At 29.5% G+C, this 22596-nt stretch overlaps 1 protein-coding gene across 1 annotated transcript in view; it reads left to right on the top strand.

Moving 5' to 3' along the window:
• The window catches only part of LOC111627520 (N-alpha-acetyltransferase 25, NatB auxiliary subunit-like), a 43742-nt gene that overhangs the window by 5463 nt on the left and 15683 nt on the right, over positions 1 to 22596 (top strand). Inside the window, exons 4-10 of the mRNA XM_023371110.1 lie at positions 4322 to 4424; positions 4689 to 4796; positions 10951 to 11008; positions 12157 to 12335; positions 13458 to 13576; positions 17813 to 17878; positions 22193 to 22328. Of these exons, the coding sequence (XP_023226878.1) occupies positions 4322 to 4424; positions 4689 to 4796; positions 10951 to 11008; positions 12157 to 12335; positions 13458 to 13576; positions 17813 to 17878; positions 22193 to 22328 (769 nt within the window). The remainder of the gene's footprint in view (positions 1 to 4321; positions 4425 to 4688; positions 4797 to 10950; positions 11009 to 12156; positions 12336 to 13457; positions 13577 to 17812; positions 17879 to 22192; positions 22329 to 22596) is intronic.

Here is a 22596-nt window from a genome sequence, read left to right as displayed (position 1 = left end):
ACCTTTGTTTTGTGCAATGAATGTGGATTTAGATGGAAAGTAAGTTCTCATTTTATATATAACTTATATATATAAAGTTTTTTTCATATATGATGCAATAAAACTTACATACTACATTTGGATAGAATGAAGAAAATGTACAGGGTGTCCAAAATGTTATGCAGTGAGAAATTTGTAATGACATTAAAGGCATGTGTACAACATTGCATACAAGACCTGTGAATTGTCCATTTGGTACCAATTGACCTTATGGTATTGCATACAGCTTGCAGGTCTCGTATGCAATACCATACATGTAACTTTAGTGTCATTACAGATTTCTTGTTATATAGTAACTTCTCAAACACTTTACAAAAACAGTATTATAAAATATTATGGCATATAACACATAAGTTATTTATTTATTTTATTTATTAATTTTAAAAATAGAAGCTACAAATATGGAAATTCACTCACTCATAAAACCTTTAAAAATAGCAAATACAATTTAATTATGAATGTTTTTGTAATTAAATTGTTTTTGCTGTTTTTAATAGGTATATAAATAGAATATGACATAATTATCTGTTACATTCAATTTTCACTAAGTTTGAATTTATAGTCTACCTGAGGAAGGTCTTCAAAAATAACCGAAAATGCTCTTAATTAAATTGTTTTTACTATTTTTAAAAGTTTTTATGAGTATCTGAATTTATTAATTTTATAACACTTTTACCTCTTTTATTAAGGCTTTTTCAGTTACAACCAGTTAGAATAGAATAATTAAAAAAAAAAAAGCACAAAAACAAAATAAGTGCTAGTTTGTTAAAATTAATTTCTAAAACAGGCAAGTATCAACAAGAAGTTCATTTAATTACATTAGCTTACATTTCAATATTTTAACAGTTTTGTTTGAATTGTTTATAAGTGAAGAAGCAAGAGGCAAAAGTGATTTTGTTTATCATGTTTATTAATTAATAAGAAAAGATTAGAAAAAATGCTTAATTTCAGAAACCAAATTAAACTTTATTCAGAAACATTTTTATTCTTTTATAAATCATCAGCAGTGAAAATTATCAAATGTGCTGAAGGAATACATTCTCTTTTGAACAATTCTTTCTAATACACATGATAATTTTCACTGCTGCTGATGATCTTATAAAAGAAGGAAAACATTTCTGAATAAAGTTTAATTAATAATAAAGAATTCTGATAATAATAAAGAATATTCTGAATAAAGTTAAAAATTAATTTTGTTTCCAGAATTAAGCATTGTTTTTCTCATTTTTTTGAATATTGTGCCAAGTTCAAATGTTATTTTTTTGTTGGTGTTCATTAATTTTATAATACTGCTTTTACATCTTTTCTTCATTCTATACATGATTTAAATTTTCAATTTTATTTCTTACTACACAAAATCAATTTCACTTAAAAAATTACACTTTTAAAAAATATGTTATAACTATTTCATTCATCTTAACATTTTTACTGCTTCAGAATTTATATTCAGAAGTTATTCGAAGAAACTATACTTAAATTTCCATTTAAAATTTTTCCATAAATACATTATGACCTTGATAGAATTTAAAATTGTAGAAATTTAGAAGAAAACAATCCCAGTTGAATTTGGTTAATTAAAACTTGATTAATTTGATTGAAAAGTTATTTCCACAAGTGACTTTGATTCTATTAAATTTGGAATCAGAATACTTGATCTGTAATTTAATAGTTTAACTGTATATTATGTATAAAATATATACTCTTCTTCAGTCTACAATTTACAAAATTATATAAATTTTACATTATTCCAAATGAAAAAAAAAAAAATTTTAATTCATCAATGAACTATTAACACTATACAAAGTTTTTAGTTTATGCTTGACTGTTCTCTGGGAATGATGGAAAAACATATATTTGATTAATTTGAATGTACAGTACTATACATCCCTTGAAATTTAATGTTAAAAATTCAGTTAATTAAAAACATTTTTCGGTGTAAATATGGATAATTCAATATATTTAAAAAAGAAAATAGCTTGGGAGTTTCAGAATTGTCAGGTATTTCACAGTTTTAATGACCTCTGAATCTAGATAAGACATTGTAAAAACAGAGCTAAGCAATGCCATTAAGTGTGAAGCACATACAAGCGTATTTTTAGCTTAAAAAATTAGAGATTAAAGGAGTAGAAATGAGAAAATGTAGTGTTGTCAAAGAATGTCGAGTACTGACAGATACTAGAAATGTGCTAAAAACTATTTACTTATAAAAATGCACAGTAATGCTTAAAAAAAAGACAAGGAATGATACCCCCATATACTAGTTGAATTTTTTGGATTGATAATTTAGACTTTCTTGGATTTTCTCATATTTGAATAAAAAGTTCCAGCTATATTTTTAAGCATACTTTCTACTTCTGTTTAAGTTTTTCAAATAATCTTATACAGGGTAGCAGATGAAAAGGTAGCCCTGATCTGTAGTTTATCAGTAACACATAAGCAAACTGCTGGTATTATTGTAACAGATGTTGAAAGTGGTTACCTGTGGCATCTAATCACAGTTACACACATCAAATCATGTTTAGGAACATCCAGCATAACATAGTTATATAGATGACAACAAAGATAAAGTATTCAAGAAGCATTGTATATCACATAATGAAAATTATTTTGTAGTTTCAAACTATTAATCAAAGACTGAACTGCTTGAAACACACAGTAAAAAAATAACATTCTGTTAATAATTGTTAAAAATGTTGTATAAGCCATTTAGATTAGATTAGTTATGATTTTTAATGGGAATGGCATTAATTTTAATTACAAATATCTTTGAAAATCTGAAAGAAAAATTTGTTTAAGAAAATACTTGGAAGAACTCACACTTAGGAGTAGTAGTTGCAATAAAGTCAGCTCCACACATTCCATATTTCCCAAATGCTGAACAAACATTTGGCCAGTACCAAGTAGTGTGGATGATTTACTCGTGACTTCACTTGACAAATATTTGGTATTTGCCATTTTCCACTCCTCATTGATATATTATGCTGAACGAAAGGAAACAAATCTTGGACAAACATTTGATAATTCCCACAATGAATCAATGCTTGGCAAATAAGCATGTGTGTGTATGTGTGTGCATGTGCTTGCCACATGACAGACACTTTATCAAAAGACAATTATTTAGCAATCAGAAAATACCAAATATGTAGAGTTGCCTTAATATATAACTTAAACTAAGTATTTCTGATTTTTATTTCTTACAGAGAAACTTTCAGTTAAAGTTGTATGTGCTTTTTTTGCCATCCTGTATAATGTAGATTAATCTAAATATGTTAAATAATTTATCCTCTGCTTCTATTCTGTTTCTTTAATACATAACCTGTTCAAACACTGTTCTTTTCTAGGAATTATCAAATCCACAGACTCCATAATTACTAGCCATTCAACAACTTTATTTTTTCCAGATGCATTTCAGAAATTAAAATATTTCTCTCCTCATTGGGCTTTCTTCCATACAAGCTAAACAAGGCATAAATACTTTTTCTACACTAGTAAATATGCAATAACTACATTAATTTTACAATTTACAATCACACATTAACTAAAATTATAAAATATTTAAAAAGAGCAAAGATGATTTAAATGGAAGTTAGGCACAGGCTTGATACAGTGCAAAAAATGACATCCTGGAGACAGAAGTTAGATTGATTTATAGGCTTGTTTTGGAGGATGAGTGAAATTTCAAACTGGAAGAATATGTCTTGTCTGTACTCTGAATCTAGGAAGTCACATTCTACAACGGTTGAAAGTTGTGTGGAACTAGGTTGGCAATTTAATGGTGTTTTTGACTGAAAAATATTGTACATTTTAATGAATGAAAATATGCTTGTAATCAATGGCTATTTTCATAGAATGTTTGTAAAACTATGAATATCTGTATTATTGTTTTTCTATTAGATAAGAAATCCCTTTGATAGAAAAAATGACTCTTTTTATTTGACACATGTAGATTTTATAGACTCACTTGGTTTGGTTTATGCAATGACCAAAAAATTTAAATTTGCAGGCTAGTGTAACATATTTTGAAAAATAAATAATTTTGAATTGAATATTGTTACTGATGTAAATTTCAAGATCAATTCAATAAAATATAGAATAGCCTTGGTAAATGGCTTTTATAAGGACCTAAGACATTAATACTAATTTTTAAAACTGAATTCCTAAAAAAAGCATCAATGTGGTTTTTTATTTTATCTGATTTTCCTCAAAAAAGCAAAATTATTTTAGTCAAAGTAAATAATTTTAAATTAATGACCTTATATTTTTAATTACAATTTTTTTACAGGCGAAAGATAGTGATGAGAAATTGGCCAAGAGTACATTGTTGCCCCTTGCAGAGCGAATGACTGATAAATTCATTCAAGAAGATAAAATTGAAGCTGAAGCTGGTAGGTGATGGTTTGATGTCTGCTATTGAATGCCAGTGAAATGACATTTTAGAAGAAAATTTGTCAGATATGACTAAAAGGTATTGCTTTAATGCAGATTAAGGATAGATTAGCATATTGATTTAAATGGAGACAATAACGAAGCAAGTGCTAGCTACTATAGGTTGTATCATCAATTAACATCACACACTGATACACTGTAATTCGTTAATAAGTTGTCAAATATATATACAGTATGTACATACTGATCTGGTGATGTTTCAGAGGTGCAGTTGTATTTGATGATTTTAGAAGACCAAGAAAAATACAAAGAAGCATTGGAAGTTCTGGAAGGACCTTTAAAGGGTAAGTTTTGCTTATTTTTTATTTCCAGTATTAATATAAAATTTATTTAGCTTTTTGCTTGTTTGATAAATAAATTTTATAAAATACTTTTATATTTTGAGAAAAATGTTTTATTAAATACTTCATCTTCTCTCAGATATTGAAATTTAAACAGTTTGTAATGTTTTATAATACTCAAATTAAATTTTTACACTTTTTAAAATAGTTTTCACTCTGTTCTGTTAATTTTTTAAGTTTAAAAAATGCATAAGCTGTTTATATGGTTCAACAGATAAATTTATGTTATAATTTTGTGAACTGCCGGGGAGGTTTGAGGTCTCCCTTTCCGGCTACAGGTCGTTAAACCTGCTCACTTGTCAAGATGGCTAAATTTCGAATGTGGGCCCAAAGGGTCGGGATTCTTTCTGTCAGGTCTAGTGGAGGAGGGGAGAGGGGTTGTCAATTAGGCGTAAGTGATATGCGAGTAAATGACACCAGTTAACAATTAACAGTTAACAATTAACAAATAACAGTTAACAATTTTCGTTAATCTAATAAATCGTTGTTTTCATTAACGACGATTTATTAGATTAACGAAAATTAACAATTACAAACTCTAACATTTTGAGAAATGAATTTAGGTCGCTAGCTCCTAACTCGCAGAGAGAGAGTTAGGAGCTAGCGACCATACCTCTAGTATACTTCCACGTAGATGGGAAAAATTTAGTCCGTTTTGCCATTGATCGACGCACAAGATTAGAAATTCCTCCGAGACTTAACCCTTTCCGATGGCCGTGGATGTGAGACTCCCCTGAGGAGGGGGAACGCAGTCGTTTTTATAGCTTCGGGCTGGGGAAATTAGTCATGTGATTAGTCAACTCTACCTCTCACAATAGGGGATTATTGTGAGAGGTAGAGTTGGTCCTGCAGGTGTGGGGTTAAAGTTGTTCCCGGGACCAAAACAAAATGATGAATTCGGACTTTAACTATAAACTTTTTGTTTTGCATCAGAGGAATGTCATTGGTCGAGGGTTGAATGTTTATATTAATGATGAAAGTTATAAGTTTATATTGATATTTGATTTTTTTTTTCTGACAATGTTATTTTAATGAGGAGGCAACAAATTTATTTCACATGCGTCGAAAATGTAGGGATGAAAATGAACAATTTTGGTCTTACTCTGAGGTCGAATCTCACAATTTATTCATTTTTAATTATGTGTAATGTTTGTGTTATGTTGACATTTATTGATGACTTTAATAATTAATCTTTCGCATGCACTACTTATATATATTGGGCAGCACTTCCCATATATGAATTGTAATTATGTAATTTTCATACTTGTTGTTGCCATTCCTCGAATTTTAGTTCTGAAAAATCCTGTAATGTGTCTTCTCTGCACATGAAAAATTTCATGTCATGCGTTGTTTAGTTTTGAGATATTGTTTTTATTACAGAACAGTGTCCTTAACCATGCTCCCATAGGGAAGGAACTCTTCAATCTTTTCAATAGATGGGTCAATGTGAAATGAGTTCGGCTGGAGGGCTGAGATGTTTCTCAGAAAGACCAAAAAGATGATTTTTCTATATTTTTATGGCATGAAATAAAGTCATGAAAACATTTAAATTGTTAAAGGCCCAAGGCTGACTTATGGAGACAAGCATTCAAGGTCATAGTGACTGCAGATCTTTTTGTCATTATATCATGCATAGCTTGCAAACATCCATGATGTTATGCCTATCTTTTGTGGCAATCATGAGAGACTTCCATGATGTCAGATTACCAAAAATGAGTGGAAAATTATCTCCTTATACATGTGATTATGTGACAATAAAAAAGTTACACATGATTGCATGTATAAGGCAGCAAATTTTTACAGTGGTTTTTTTTTGGAGGGCCTGTGCATAAAAATGTTTTCAACTGAAATTTTTACATGGATGGCAAGTAGCAAGAGAATATGGAAGCACAGCTATGTAAGTCAATTTGGTGAAAAATGCCCACACAACACTTAGTAGGTGCAAAAGAAAATGTTTTTAACATTTAGTTTTTCCAGTAGACACCATTAGTTATTACAGATAAATAGGTTTGTATTATGAGTTGTATGTGTATGTAAAATATAAATAACTATTAAATGTGTTCTGTAATATCTTATGTAATTTTACCATATTATATATAATAAGAACTGAAGAAGAGCATATGACTTGAAATGCATTTCCTTTTATAAAAAAAAATAAAATAAAATCTATTTTTTGCATTGAAAAAAGTGTTCCTGTATGATAAGTTCTCTGTGCTTAATTCCAAGAACATACAAGAAATGACACTTAAATTTCCTTAACCAGATTAGCAGCATTTGAAATTATTTCTAAACAGTTTGTTATTTGTAGAATAGTAAATGATGGGAGTAACATACATAATGAAATAAGAGCAGAAAGTTATTTTAGAAGCTAGACATACATATGTATTTATTTATTTCAAGATATTAAAATGTGATTAAAAATTTACCCAAATAAAATAATAATTCTTTTAGAAAATCACTTGATAGATTGGAATTTTTAAAAGCAGTTGTAATTATGAAAAAGACTGTATCAAACTATTTAAAACATCTTTGTGAATTAAATAATGTGGGATGAATATGATAATTGTGATTTTATGTGAATTTATAAAATGTTTTAATGATTTTTCTCTTCAATAATAGAATAACACACCCTACCTAAACCAAAAGTGTTAGAATTTAATAGACCACAAGATGGAACTGTCAGTTTCACTTAAATGGCACTAAGATAAATGAAAACAGGATTGACTTCATTTTCTTAAATGGGAATCTGTATTTATTAATTTATTATTGCATATTATGATTCTATATCAAAAACAAACAATCTTTTTTATCTAAAATGTTTTAAAAGTGTATTTATTAGAAGTTACAAACATTTGAAGTTTTATGCAGATGACACATTGTGCATGAGTGACTCTCTGTATGTTTGTGAGGTTCATTGAAAAAGAAAGAAAATTTTTATAAAAAATTATTAGAAAGCTATTATTTTGAGGAATTAAGATCAGTTCCATCTCTTTATCACAAACTTGATGGCCTTAATACACTATGTCACTAGTTTTGTTTCAGTTCATTATTTGAAGAAAAATAATTTATGCAAAAATGTATTTAGAAAGAATTATAATAAAAAGTATGGCAATATTTTTTGATAGTGATATAATTAATTTTTGTTAAAATTATATAATATTAAATTTCACAAAACTTGAAAATCATTTTAAATAAAATTATAAATGGTCCATGCTGCTATCTAAATACAAAATTGATTTTCACATTTTATTGAAATTTTATTATTATAATTGAAATATATTTTATAACCTAATTTATGAAATTATAATCTGAATTGAGTTAATTAATAAAATCAATTTAAATGCTTTAACTTATAACATTTTAAAATTATTTATATTTCTAATATATGATAATATTTTTGTGTTGGAAATTCATTTTTGCTCTTATGAAACAATGATTTGATATAATTTATATTTATATTTTTATATGATAGAATAATATATCTTTGACAATCATAATGTTGTTTTATTAAATTTNAACTTTTTTTTTCTAAGAAATTGTTAAAATACTGAGTAAATTTACTTTTGAGGCTGAGTGTTACTGAATTCTTTTCTATGTGGCCTACAGAATTGTGTTCATTCTCAAAATCTGTTTGTTTGATTTTAATTAAATTTTGCCAGTTTCCATTAATTACAATGAGGAATCCAAAAGTGTTATAAAAAATGGGGGTTTATGACTTCGTCTTTGAGTTTAAGGTAGTAGCAAGAGCATGTGACAGTGATATCACATGACAACGTCATGCAATATTTCATGGTCACTAGCATGCCTTCTTTTGGCTTATAGAATTGAGTTTGTTTTCAAAATTTAATGGGTTGATTTTGATAAAACTTTACCATTTTTCATTAATTATGATGAACCCAAAAATGTAATAAGGGCCCATTTAAATTTAAAAAGTAGCAGTCCAATGACTTTGCATGGCACTTTAAGTGGCACTGTCTATGCTCTCTAATGTGACTGAGTGTGCCTAATGGAATTTAAACACTGGTCAAAAATACAGTAGTGATGGGGTTGTTATTTTTCAACTGTTATTTCAAAAAGCAATGACAGATTGTTGTTTAAAAAGAAAAATGACAGCCAATACAAAGTATGCACATGTGTTTTCTGTGTATGTAACAGCTGGAAAATAGTCAGAACAGTGAATCATAGAAAAACCACATAACACATTAGGCTTCTATCTGTCATCTTCATTTTGGATCAGAAACACAATAGTTTTATTGGGCAATCTGTCCTGAATGTATCTGGTCGTGTTTCCCTGTGGCCTGGCCACCTTCTGTGCATGCCTGACCAAATTATGATGGACATGATTAAAAGAAAGCCCTGTTAGTGTTTACAGGGTTAAAAGAGTAAAAAAAAAATTAATTATTCAACACTATTTTTCTACAATTTTTACTACACCACCCTTTATAATGATACTCACTAGACCCATATAAAATTTGTGATGCTGTTAGAACACTCCTGTTGTTAGTGTTTCCAAAACAAAGACTTGACCCTAAAACAGTAAAAAATGAAAAAAGAAGCATTGTGTAGAGAGTTACTTTTGTAAATGCTTTGTTTGTGTGTGATTTCTATTTCTGGGCAAAATATTCAATTGCAAAGACTGAACAGAAGGACAGGATAACTTTTCACTATCATTTATTCATCTGTATGGGATTGAAGCTCTCATAGTATAACAAATTTACAATTAAAAAAAATTAAGAGTAGTAACTTTGAACACACCACCAAAACTAAATCCCATCCCTTAACAAAATTTAATGCATTACAAATGTTTTCAATCTCTTTTTGAGAACCTGAATCATTGTTCTATAACAAAATGTTTCAATCTAAACATTTCGATGTGTGAAGAATTGAATTATGTATGGTAATAATTTTGGTAAAACTATAGAAGCAGATCATTATGCATTTTCTTTTAATTTTTTTTTTTAAGATACATATTTGATAGACATTTTCAAAACAGAATTTTTTGGGGAAACCCATATAAAAAGTGCATCAGTACTGCTGGAAATTGACACACAGGTCTGCTAAAAACACATCCAGTCTTCGCAAAGTAGTGCCCTCTATGAAGTTGGCACTTGCAAAAAGTAACAACAGTAAGTCACATGGCTATTGGTAGCAGATAACAAGTGATGAGGATGCTCTGTCTACCATGGGTTAGTTTTACAGCATATGTCCTTCAATGTGTTTAAATGTTTGCTGTAACAAAATGATATGAAGAATGTGTATTGAAAAAATTGGAATATCAGTTTATAAAATGAACTATTGATATATGAGGAGCATTCTGATACATCAATATATCAAGTTATATTTCTATTAATAACTTTGTTATTGGTAATTTTTTTAATTTAATTTAAAAATTTTTTATTCAGAAATGTCATCAGAATATGAAAAAACAAAATAATATTTTCAGTCAGAGTTTTTTTTCTTATTTGATGAGAGTTATTGGTGATAGCATATATAAAAACTCAACTGACTCAGTATGAGAGAATTAGTAGTGTGATTAACATCTCATTCTAATCATTATTTTTCATTTCTACAAATTATTTTATACATTAATTTATTGTAAATTTTGATTCTTTTATTTTTATTTTTGATTCTTTACTTCTTGTGAACATTAGAAAGGAATATATATTTTGATTAATTCCATATATCAAGTGAATCATAAGCACTTGCTTTGTTTTGTGTCTTTATTTATAGGTTTAACTTATAATTACAATTCTTCACATTGTAAATAATGTAACTGGTAACTGATAATGAATTCTTCATTTTCTAAATCTTTATCATTTTATAAAGTTCTTCCGGATAGATTTCAAAAGGAAGTTATCAAATTATTAAATGCCTGATTAATTTTGGTGTATAACTTGGCTACTTTTAATAATCAACATAAAGAAATTTGTTCTAAAAGTAAACAGTTAGGCTGTCAACTTGTGTTAATTTTAATAATTACATTAATTTTTTAATTAAATTTAAAAACTAGAAAAAAGATTAATGCAGAGTGAACTGAAACCTTAACTTTCTGCTTACCTGTATTTATTTATTGTGTATATCAAATTAATGTGGCTGATTGATTTTGTTCAAATTTCTCATACAGATATTTCCACGCATGTACCTCTGTCTCAGTCTTTAAAGTTAATACAGTTGCCTTTTAAGTTAGCTTTATAAATTTCCAAGGCTTCCAGATGAAGAACATGGGATGTTTGAAAGGCCTGCCTAATTAATCTGGTGTTCTGGAGGTCCGCATGTACTTCCGGGTCAGTGGCATAAGTGGACAAGGCAGTGGTATGCCTGTTGTTCGCAAGGTTGAATTGATGGTCATATATCTTTTTGCATATTGTGAATGTATCGTTGAGTCAATATAAACTAAGTCCCTTTGGAATCTATTATTCCTAAGAAGAATAGAGTACACTCCTGGGGCTCTGCTTTGATATATTTTATCTTTTGTGTTGCGTAGCAGGAGATCCAGTACAATTTACAAGATGCTACACAATGCAAAAGATAAAATAGATCAAAGCAGAGCCCCAGGAGTATTCTTCTTAGGGATGACAGATTCCAAAAGGACTTTGTTTATATTGGCTCAACCATACATTCAATACACAAAAAGGATATGTGACCATCAATTCATCCTTGCGAACAACAGGCATACCACTTCCTTGTCCACTTATGCCACTGACCCGGAAGTACATGTGGACCTCCAGAACACCAGATTAATTAGGCAGGCCTTTCAAACAGCCCATATTCGTCACCTGGAGGCCTTGGAAATTTATAAAGTCAACTTAAAAGGCAACTGTATTAACTGTAAAGACTGTGAGACAGTGGCGCAAGAGTGGAAATACCTGTATGAGAAATTTGAACGAAGTCAATCAATCAGCCGCGTAATGGTGGTGCATGCATGGAAATATTTATTTCATCAAAACTTTTTTATTTTCAATGAATGATTCTTTCTTTAAGTAATCAAAAATTTATCTAGATTATTTTTTGTGATGAAGACTATATTTTATCATTTTGAAGACATTCAAAAAGGTGGTTGTTTAATTTATTTCACTGAGTACAGACATTACAGATACTGTGTTGTACAGTACAGTATTATACTCATGATGGGCTATCCAGCCCATCATGAGTATAATACTCATCCAGCCCGTGATAGTTACAGAAGTGAATATCATAACTTTAAATTTTAGATTTCTCATATTTATAAGACAGACATATTTATTATTTTTTCATTATTTATAAGAAGGTGGTTCTTTATAGAATGAAATAAATTAAAATTTTATTTTTAATAATTTAATTACTTTTTCAGCAATTTTGAACCACCAGTTGACTATACCTTTGATAAAGTTATAGAATTTATTTCTTCATTGGTAAAGAAAGAAGATGAGAAGCCAAATACTTCCAGATTACTTAGAGGTCCTTACCTTGCTCAAATGGAATTGCTATGGATGCTTTTAGAAAGGAAAAATGAATTGTCCAACAACATTGGTAAACTATACAATGATCTATCTAATATATTTAATAACTTAAATTTTTTCATCTTAATCTATTGCTGTAAAGATCAGTATTTGAACTCAATTGAGACCCTGTAATCATGCATAGATATGTTTACATGATAAATTATTCCTCATCTTTTCATTTACTAATGCTGGCTATATAATCACCCTGTAATGGGTATATTTGCATCAGATTATGTTATTTTAATATGCTTGATGCCTCACATTACCTAACCAATTATTTTATCAATTTTACATCTTAAATATGTAAATTCATATAATATAAAGTCTTATTGACATTGCAAAGTTTATGGACTTTTATGGTTTTTTTAATGAAATTATTGTGTGTTTAATTATGCAAGCTTTTTTATTTATTTTTTAAAGGATTTATATAAATAATGATTAGTTAATGAACTATTTAAAAAACATAGAATTTTTTTCTTTTTATGATTATGAAAAATGTATGCATTAAATTATAGTAGTTTAATTTTTTCCTAGCAGATTTATTTTTAATTTAATGATGATAAAGGGATTTTTTTTAAAAGAAATCAAAATACAGTAGTTTAATTTAAAAATAATAATCACCAATTGTCTGGAATGTCTGAAAGTTTAATTATTTCGTAAAACAGTTATTTTTATTTGAAATTAATTCTTTTTCTAAACATTATTTGTAAAAGTAAATTCATATTATGAAATATTATCAAAACAAGAATGAAATTCTTTGACTGCTGTAAATGTCTATATTGCAGATTTTCTTAAATAATTCAGTTAAAAACAATAATAGTTAGAATATACTTGTAAAATTTCTGTTTTCAAATAATATGTTTTTGGTCTGCATTTTGTTTTCACTTAAATCTGCACATTAAAACTCAACACACAATAATACTCAAAGTTAATTTCTAAACTAACTTTGAGTATTATTCTATTATATTTATAGTTTTACATTTGAAATATGCAAACTTTTTGATTATCACAGTTAAATATTCATATTGCATATTTTCGAGATGATAAGTAATTATTATTAATATGAAACATATGGTAATGTATATTGTGTTTATATATTTTGTGTTTTATAACTGTTTAATTAAACATTTATTTTTAATATATTCATTAGGCACTCCATTTGATCTGTTAATGAAATATTTTGAAAAATTTGGAAATAAACCTGGTTGTTTTTTAGACATAGTTCATGTAATTGAATCACATTCTATGTCTGATCAACAAATAGATGAAGTAAGTTGATATTTTTTTATTTTATGATAACGTAAAACACAATTTTTTTAATCCTACAATTATATTTATTTAATTACAAAGATGAATGGATTACCACTATACTTGCTTTTGGTTTACTTACTAGAAAGCAAGCTGATAATTGTGGCTGAGTTGACATTGTTAAGCATTGTACAGGAGACCATTTTAACATAACAATTTTTGGGCTTGTTGTATGTAGTTATACATTTTATATAATTACTAATTCAGCATTATTTTCTTTTTTACAAAAATATTATATCAGTCAAAATATATTTCAGCTACATTGCCCTCTTTGGTTGACTTTTCTGATATTTTATTAATACAGTAGAGTCTCGAAACTCGGCACTAGATAACCTGGCAGTCCGGATAACTTGGCCACACCCTGGCAGGGCAAAAAAATCCTTAGTTAATTAATTTTCATTATAGACAGCTTTATGCCTCATAAAGTATTTTTCTGAGGTCTGTCTTATCAGGTAAATTACTGTACACAGTGTATTTATTAATTTTCATTTTCTTGTAGTAAGGCTCTATGCCTTCATAAAGGATGTACTTTTCCTTTGTTTAAGGATATTTGGGTAGTTTATTTTCTGTTATATTCTCAAGTAAACAATACATACAAGTACAGTACAGTATTTTCTGAGAAAACACTCATACTTATTTTTTTAACTCCATTCCCGATAACCCGGCATTTTCACAAACTCAGCCACCCTTCAGTCCACATTAGGCCAAGTTTTCCAGACTCTACTGTATTACATTAATGCAGTACAGTAATAATGAACTAATTCAGGTGAAGGGATCTCTGTTAAGACTGAAAGTCTGTTATATAATAAGATAGTTTTTTCTGAATTCATTTATTAAAAAATTAACAAATTAGTTAGCTTATCTGTTTTGATTTATGTACAAGGTTTGTTCAAAAAGTAATGAACCGGAATTTATTTTGCTACTAGTATGAAACATACAATTATGAAACTTGGGCATATCCTGTCTGTTATCTTAAGTTATGTTATTTTTCAATAAAGTGTCTGCTTTTGCAAACTCAAGCCTATGATCTCACACCAGCATTGAGGAAGGGCATGTATGCTGGCTCAGTACCAATCCTCATTCTATACATGCAACCACTTCCTCACAGCATTGAAAACATCTTCATCTGACTGGAACTTTATTCTTGGCTTGCATCATCACAGTCTTTGTTTCCAGATCTAAATTATGGTGCATTACTTTTTGAACAACTGTGTATATATGTTTGTATAATTGAAATTAAGTATTATGAGAAATTAATTTCACAGAAAAGTTTTGTACAGTAAAACATGTCCAAAATTGAACTTGAATAAAACAGAAACCTGCCTAAATGGAAATAATTTTTTGAAATGCAGCAATTTTCTGTTAAAAAAATGGAAGCCTTTCAAACTGGAAAAAAAATTCAATATTGTGCAATTCCACTTTACACAGCTTTCATTGTGTATTCATTATTACTTATGTACTCACTGTAATTCTGGGACTGTAATAAATGAGTATAGGAGCTAAATCAAAATACTGTAAATAAACATTTTTTGGAAAATGCACTTTAATTGTATTTGACCAAAATAAATAATGTTTTTAATGAGTGGTAACTCTTAGATTTGAAAAAAAAAATATATAATCTGCTAATTTAATTACATATAAAAAGCATTTTATAAGAAACAGGGTGTTAATTTTCAATTATCACATAGGGACCAGAAATCTTGTCTGTTAAATCTGAAGTCCATTAAATTGAGGTTTTTCTGTATTTTAATTACAGTTTTTTTTTTGTATATAATTATCACCAATAATACATAAACTGTATACATTCTTAAAATATTTCAACTATAGTACATATAAATTTAAAGGTTTTCACTAATACTATATTCATTTTCCATTTATACTTGTCATGTTCTGTGTTTCTAAAATAAAAAATTTTTATCCACAAGTTTCCAGAATGTGTTTTTGAATTCTGTCACATGAGGGTGTGTCTTAGCAGCATTAAGATACTGTTAGTGTATGTCTACAGTTTTTAGTTTTTCATTGACAGTTAAATACACACCATAATGACCACAGTTACAATAGTTTAAACAGCTGAAAACAACAAATGCATTAAATATGTAGTGTGTGTGTCTAAATCAGTGTTTCTCAAACTCTAACAAAATGTCGCCCCCTTTAATGTAGTATCGCCCCCTTCAATAAAACCGTTACGTAGTATCGCCCCCTTCACTTCAAAATCCGATGCCCAGGTCCAAGGCTAACGCTAAATTCGTACTGCATTGAATAGACTAGTGATTAGTATAATGTTATTTGTTTAATTATTGTACGATATAACAAATAAAATACCTAATTATTCTTAATATAATGTTTTACTATATCGCCCAGAAAATTGTTTTTTGCCCCCCAAATATAAATTGTTACTAATCGCCCCCTCAACATGGAAAAATGCCCACATGGGGGCGATATCGCCCCGTTGAGAAACACTGGTCTAAATAGTGTACTTATGAGCATAGTCAGTTCACTCAATTTTCTCAAAAGTCGAAAAATATGGACATGTGCCTTTTCTATAATAATCAGTTCTTATATGAAAATTAAGATGATGGCTTTGAAGTGTTTGATATAATAATTGTGAATACATTTAATATAAAAATATTGCCAGGACAAATTTATCAATACAGAAAATCCTTAAAAAGATTCCTCAAGACAATACATACAAATGTGTCTTTATTCAAATTCAGTCCTTTCGAATGCACATTTGAGGAATTAACAAATTTCAAACAATTCAAAATTATCATCTTAATTTTCATTCAACTAATAGATGATAAGATGTGAAGAAACAATATTCTAATGGAAATGACATCAAAGTGCTCAGGCATACACTTTTCTTTCCAAATTATGTAGCGTATAGTGTTAATATAGTTAATCATTTTATTATTTGAAAAAATTTATAATTAGTAATAGAATATTTATATCCTTCAGAAGTGCATAATAATTAATATACCAAATTCTCATTGCAGAGATCAAGATTCATATCTTAAACATGTTCATAAATTTTTTGATAAACAGTTTTATTTAAACAAAAGCTAACATGCATTTCTTTCAGTTAATTGTTAATTAGCTATGTCAAATACCATACAAGATTGAGACTAATAATATTGAAAAAGTACACAGTAATAAAGCCTTGTAGCAATAGTTATTCCTGCCTAGTTTAAACTACATTTGTTCACTACATGGTTTATGAAGTAGCGTCATCCATATCAAACTGCACCAGAATTGAACAGCAGACTATTATTTGATTTTTGATAATTGAATGCAGTAGATGTAGTGAGATCCATTGCAGGATGTATGCACAATATGAAGAGTAATAATGCATGTTACTGCAAAAAGCATACAGTGCTTATCATGTATGTTTGTTCAGCTTTCTTGAACTGTTCAACCCACTTGCAAGCTTTTTGCAACATGCATGACTCTCCATATTGTCTTCATCCTGCAATGGATCTCAGTAACTTATAAGTAAAAAGTTTATGTACAAACAAAAAATATACAAAATATGCAATATGCAAACTTATATTGCTAATACAGTAGCACATCGATTATCCAAAACAATTTGTGACGGGGTTGTTCGGATAATTGATTTTTTGGATAACCATTTATGTACGAAAAAAATATATTAACCTATGCCATGTTGAAATTCATTCAAATCCTGGCATGTCCTTAAGTACCTTCTCATGGTCATGCCAGTGTGCTGCCAGCTAAAACATGCACACCGACAAAAATAATATTGGAGTAGCCCAAGACATAGCCAAATATTGCAGTGCCACAGCACGTGGAAATTTAAATTTGCCGACTGGAATGCTTTTGGTTAACTGATGGTTTGGTTGATCGATATTTGGATAATCGATGGTCTACTGTAATGTTTTTACATACACATCTCTAATTTTGTATCTTCATGTAAGCATTTCTCTAAAGCAGTACATTATGTACTTTTCTTTAAATTGATATTATAAAAAGTGCATGCTGTGATCTAGCAATATATTTAGATATTACTCATATTTTAATTCATTCCTGATATATATTGGCTAGATGAGTATTTTTTAAAAGCATTCTATCTCAAAATATAGAATTTACTTTTTCTCATTAGAAGTTATCTGTCTTTGTTTTAAAATTGAATTATAAATGTTTTGTAAAATATTATTTTTCTTTCTTTTTGTCTTTTTAAAGCTTTTGGAGAAGATTAGAATATCATTAGAAGTTAATGAAGATGGAAAACTTATCCTGCCAAGTGATGTTAGTATTTTAATTATTATTTATAATTTAGATTAATTTATATTAGACATGTTTAGTAAATAAATGAGAAATGTTGATTGAAATGTGTTTTGAAATATTTTAAATATTTGATTTGACATTTATTTTGTTTCAATAGAACATTATAATTTGTAAATTTAAATGAAATGATAATTTGTCTTTTCCCTATGAAATATTTAATCTAGTGATAAGTTACAATAAAATAAATATTTTTCTGACTACTATCTAAACCATAACTAACTTTTGAGTTGGTTATTGGATTTCTCCATTTAATTTAAAGTGTTTTGCCAAAAAGAATACTATAAATAGATATAAAGAATATGAATGCTTATTGCAAAGTCCATAGAATATGGAGGATATGATAGAATATCTATGTCACAGACCTGTGATGTTAATAGCAGCCTTATAATGTTAAGTTGTAGATATTATTTTTAATTACTTTTAGACGTTACACTTAATGGCATGCGTTATTTATTTGTTTTATTTTTTGAAAAAAATGCTTACAATTGACCTGACAAATTTCTCTCTTACTGATTAATTTTTAGGATTATACTGATATGATTTTAGAATGTTGTTGTCATAACTTTTCCACAGATCATTCAATCAAATAATTTTCAATTCAATGAAATGTATATCAAATATTTTTTCTTTTGCATTTTCAGTTAATCATAAATTTATTCATGATTTATTTCCATTCATTATACTGCTTAAGAATTTTTATTTTATATAGTACAGTTCCATTTTATGTTACAAAAATCCTTATAGAATTCTAGGTCCTTTTTGAAATGTTTCAGCTGACACCATATTCCATATTTTAGACTTGTGATTTTCATCTTATTTTTCACTAAAATACAAAATGCACAAAAAACTGAATTCCTTTTTTTAGGAGCTATATGAATGCAGATATAATGTTCAAATTTTTGTTAGTAAAACCATAAAATTGTTGAATGTAAAGACTGATTATAATAATTTGTAAATTATAACTTTTTGTTGATTACTTATTGAATGAATTTAATATACTATCTTTGGAAAAATTTGGAATCATCTCACATTTTCTGACATTAACATAACAATTTTCTTGTGTCAATTTTCTGTAGTTTTATGTATGCTTTATTACAGAAATCAACTGATAACAAAACTATGTTCCATTATGCAAATCTAAACAATTAAACAGCAATTAAATGCAATTGAAAAATTTACTTAGGAGAAACATAATAAATTCATCTTGGGAAAAAGTTTAGAAACATAGGAGGTTATGGAAATAAGTATGAAATCATAAATATAAATTTGTTATTTAATAATTTTTATGGCCTTGTTTGTCATTCATTACAGCTATAACTTTTAGGCATTGATTCTTCAAGTTTTTTACAGATTTATGCACAGGTATTACGTAATTCCAGGCATGATTAATAACATTCTGTTTAGCCCTTTCTTGTTTGATGGATACAGAGAACAATAAACATTACAAATTTTTATCAGATTTAAATCTGGACTATTTCATGGCCAATTCATCCTTTCCAAATTTCTTCAAGTGAAGAATTCCACAAAATGACATTGCTCTGTGGCACAATTGTTGTCATCCTTTAATTGTTGGGATAAGGAATCCTTTCAGCATCTTCGTATATACTTCTGCATTCAAACAGTGATGTTAAGAAGGCAGTTTTCCAGGTCCTTGTGTTCCCACATCGTTAGAGACTGAGAAACTTTGACTTTGCATTTCTTGTAATTGTCTTGACATGTTAATTTTCCTTTCCTTTTCCAATAAAATGATAATGGTTGTCATAACCATCATCATTTTAGTTGTTGATCTTTAACTGATCACTGAAGCTGATATGACTCTGTTCTTCTACAGTTCAGTTTTTTCATTCTATGCCTGATAATAGTCATTTCTGTCAGTTTTTATTATTGTAAACATTACATCTTACAGTGGACTGTGAACACTCCATCATCTAGGCCAGTGGTCTCCAAAGTGGGGTCACAAAGTGATATCTGGGAGTATGCCAAGTTTTCCTTTAAAATGCTAAGTCCACAGTCTGTCTAATCTTACAGTCATTCTCCTGAAGAAGTAGGCTTACAATCATACATGGAAAAAATTCAAATTGTAGGTTGTGGGAAATTTAGCAGGGATTATGTATTTATAGTGGAAATTTAGCAAATTTTATTATATTATAGGTGGTTACAACTTATAATTATTTTCTCTTAGGGGTATGTGATCAAAAAAGTTTGGAGATCAATGATCTAGGCAACATAATGTTGACAATATCCATTCTTTAGCCACACAATGATGTGATTTTTTACATTGTCAGACAGTTCTGCTTTTGGAGCCATTTTAAGTAACTATATCAGAACTGCTGATGGCAGTTAAGATACACAAAACAGCTTTGAGTATTTAAGTAGTTTTGCTTTTTTTAAGCAGGTAAGCAGACGATTCCATACTTATTTCCAGTGCCTTCTATGTCAAACTTTTTCTAAGATGAATTTATTATATTTGTCCTAAATAAGTTTTTCATTTGCATTTAATTGCTATTTATTTGTATAGATTTGCATATTGGAACATACACTCACTGCCAAAAGTTAAGCACGGAGCAATAAACTGCGAAAAAATCGACAAATACAGCTGTGATTGACACAAAATGCAGCAGGACAGTAGCAAATATGTTTATGCATGAAACAACACAGAGAGTTACATAGAAAAATGAAAACAATATTGAATTTTCATAAAGTATAAGATGAAATCATATTGGAATCATTAACAAAACGATGTTTAAATCCAAAACAAACAAACAAAACCGACATTAGTAGGGTAAATGGTCACCCCTTATCCTTACACAAAGTTTACAGCGTGTAACCATGCCTACCATGAGGTGATCAATTACTCCAGAGTCAAATAAGTGCCATTCCTCCTGTAGAGCAGTTTGCAACTATGTGAGAGTGGCAGGGGGTGGGAAACATGCACACACAGCACGGCCGAGGGTACCCCAAAGATTCTCAATGGTATTGAGGTCTGGCGAATACGCCGGCCAATCCATACGCGCTATTCCTTCACTCTCGAGGTAGTCGTCGACGAAGGCAGCTCTATGGGGTCGTGCGTTATCATCCATTAAAACAAAAGCAGGACCAACTGCTGCAGCATACAATTTCACAGTGGGTTCGAGGACTTCATCCCAATACCGGACAGCCATCACAGAACCCCCTCGATACATGTGCAGGTCGGTGCGATATCCCAATGAAATGCCTGCCCACACAATAATGCTTCTACCTCGGAATGCGTGATGCTCGATGATGTTCTGGGGTCGATTGCGTGTGCCTTTTTTTCTCCACGCTCTTACACGTTTGTCATCTGGCTCCAGGGGAAATCGCAACTCATCCGTGAACATAACGTTGTCCCAATCAGACACAGTCCAATTCACATGTTGCCGACACCACTTTAATCGTGTGCCTCTGGATTGGACGGATAGTGGAACACAAACTCGTGGTACCTGGGCGTACAGTCCGTTCATGTGTAGCCTTTGGCGCACAGTAGTAGCAGATATCGTTTTACCAATGGCTGCTGCAACCATCGATGTCACACGTGTAGAGGTTGCTCTTCGATTCCGCTTGGCTACAAGAGCAATATAGCGATCTTCTGCAGGGGTCGTAACTCTTGGGTGACCGGCCACAGGTCTTCGGACAACTGTTTGGCTTGTTTGGAATTGTTTTCATAACCGTGAAATGACGGAATGATGAACGCTGAAGAAAAGAGCAACATCTGTGATTGATTGTCCTGTTTCAAGGCATCCCACACACTGCCAGCGCTCACTGTCTGTTATTCGTCTTCTGGAAGTCATAGAAACACGTCAGTCATGCACAGTAATTGTACAACAGTTCTCCACACTTTTTCTCGGCACTTACATGCAACTCCTCTCACACTTCAGAAGGCTGGCTTCTTATACGACTGCCTGTTTTGCATATTTCGTGACACGTAACCTTGATTGATAGTAACGTAACATATTTGCATGCTTCCACCTACCTCTGCAGTGAATTGCAGCCTGTCAAATGCAGATTGCTTTCCGGACATGAACATTTTCTGCTCCGTGCTTAACTTTTGGCAGTGAGTGTAGTTTTGTTATCAGTTGATTTCTGTAATAAAGTATACATGACGTTGCACTAATGACTAGAGAATTATTAACACCAGAAAATGTGGGTGGTGATTCAAAAATGGGGATAGTATTATATACTACAAGATAATGTTACAATACTATATTTTATAAAATAAAAGCAAAAAATTAACAATTAATTAAAATTGTTTATTTATAGTCTCGGCAAATGCAACGACATTTATGTTATATTCAGTTAAAACATTGGCTTGGAGGACACGATCAGTTTCTCCCTCATCAGAGATTACATTTAGCCAAAGATCTTTTAGAAAGATATTACCATGGTCTTCAGTTTGGTAAGTTTCAATATGCTTTTTCCTCTGTAATAATAATATAGTTACAGTAAAAACATATTAACTCAGATTGCAAGTAAAAGATTTTTGAATATACTTTTATTTTATTTGAATTATTATATGTAAATATTCAATCATGTAAAATCCACTTGTGCTTAATGTGCAAATTATTACAAATTAAACAAAAATAAAAAAAATATAGATTAAATATGCAATTTCAAAGATATCAATTGTTATGGATTTTTTGTAATCATTCCTAATTTTCACTTAT

Source organism: Centruroides sculpturatus, unplaced genomic scaffold (assembly GCF_000671375.1).
Source record: "Centruroides sculpturatus isolate CEXI.00-Female unplaced genomic scaffold, Cexi_2.0 scaffold273, whole genome shotgun sequence".
NCBI lineage: Eukaryota > Metazoa > Arthropoda > Arachnida > Scorpiones > Buthidae > Centruroides > Centruroides sculpturatus.
Note: the sequence above shows the minus strand (reverse complement) of the source record. Positions and strands in the feature narration are given on the sequence as shown.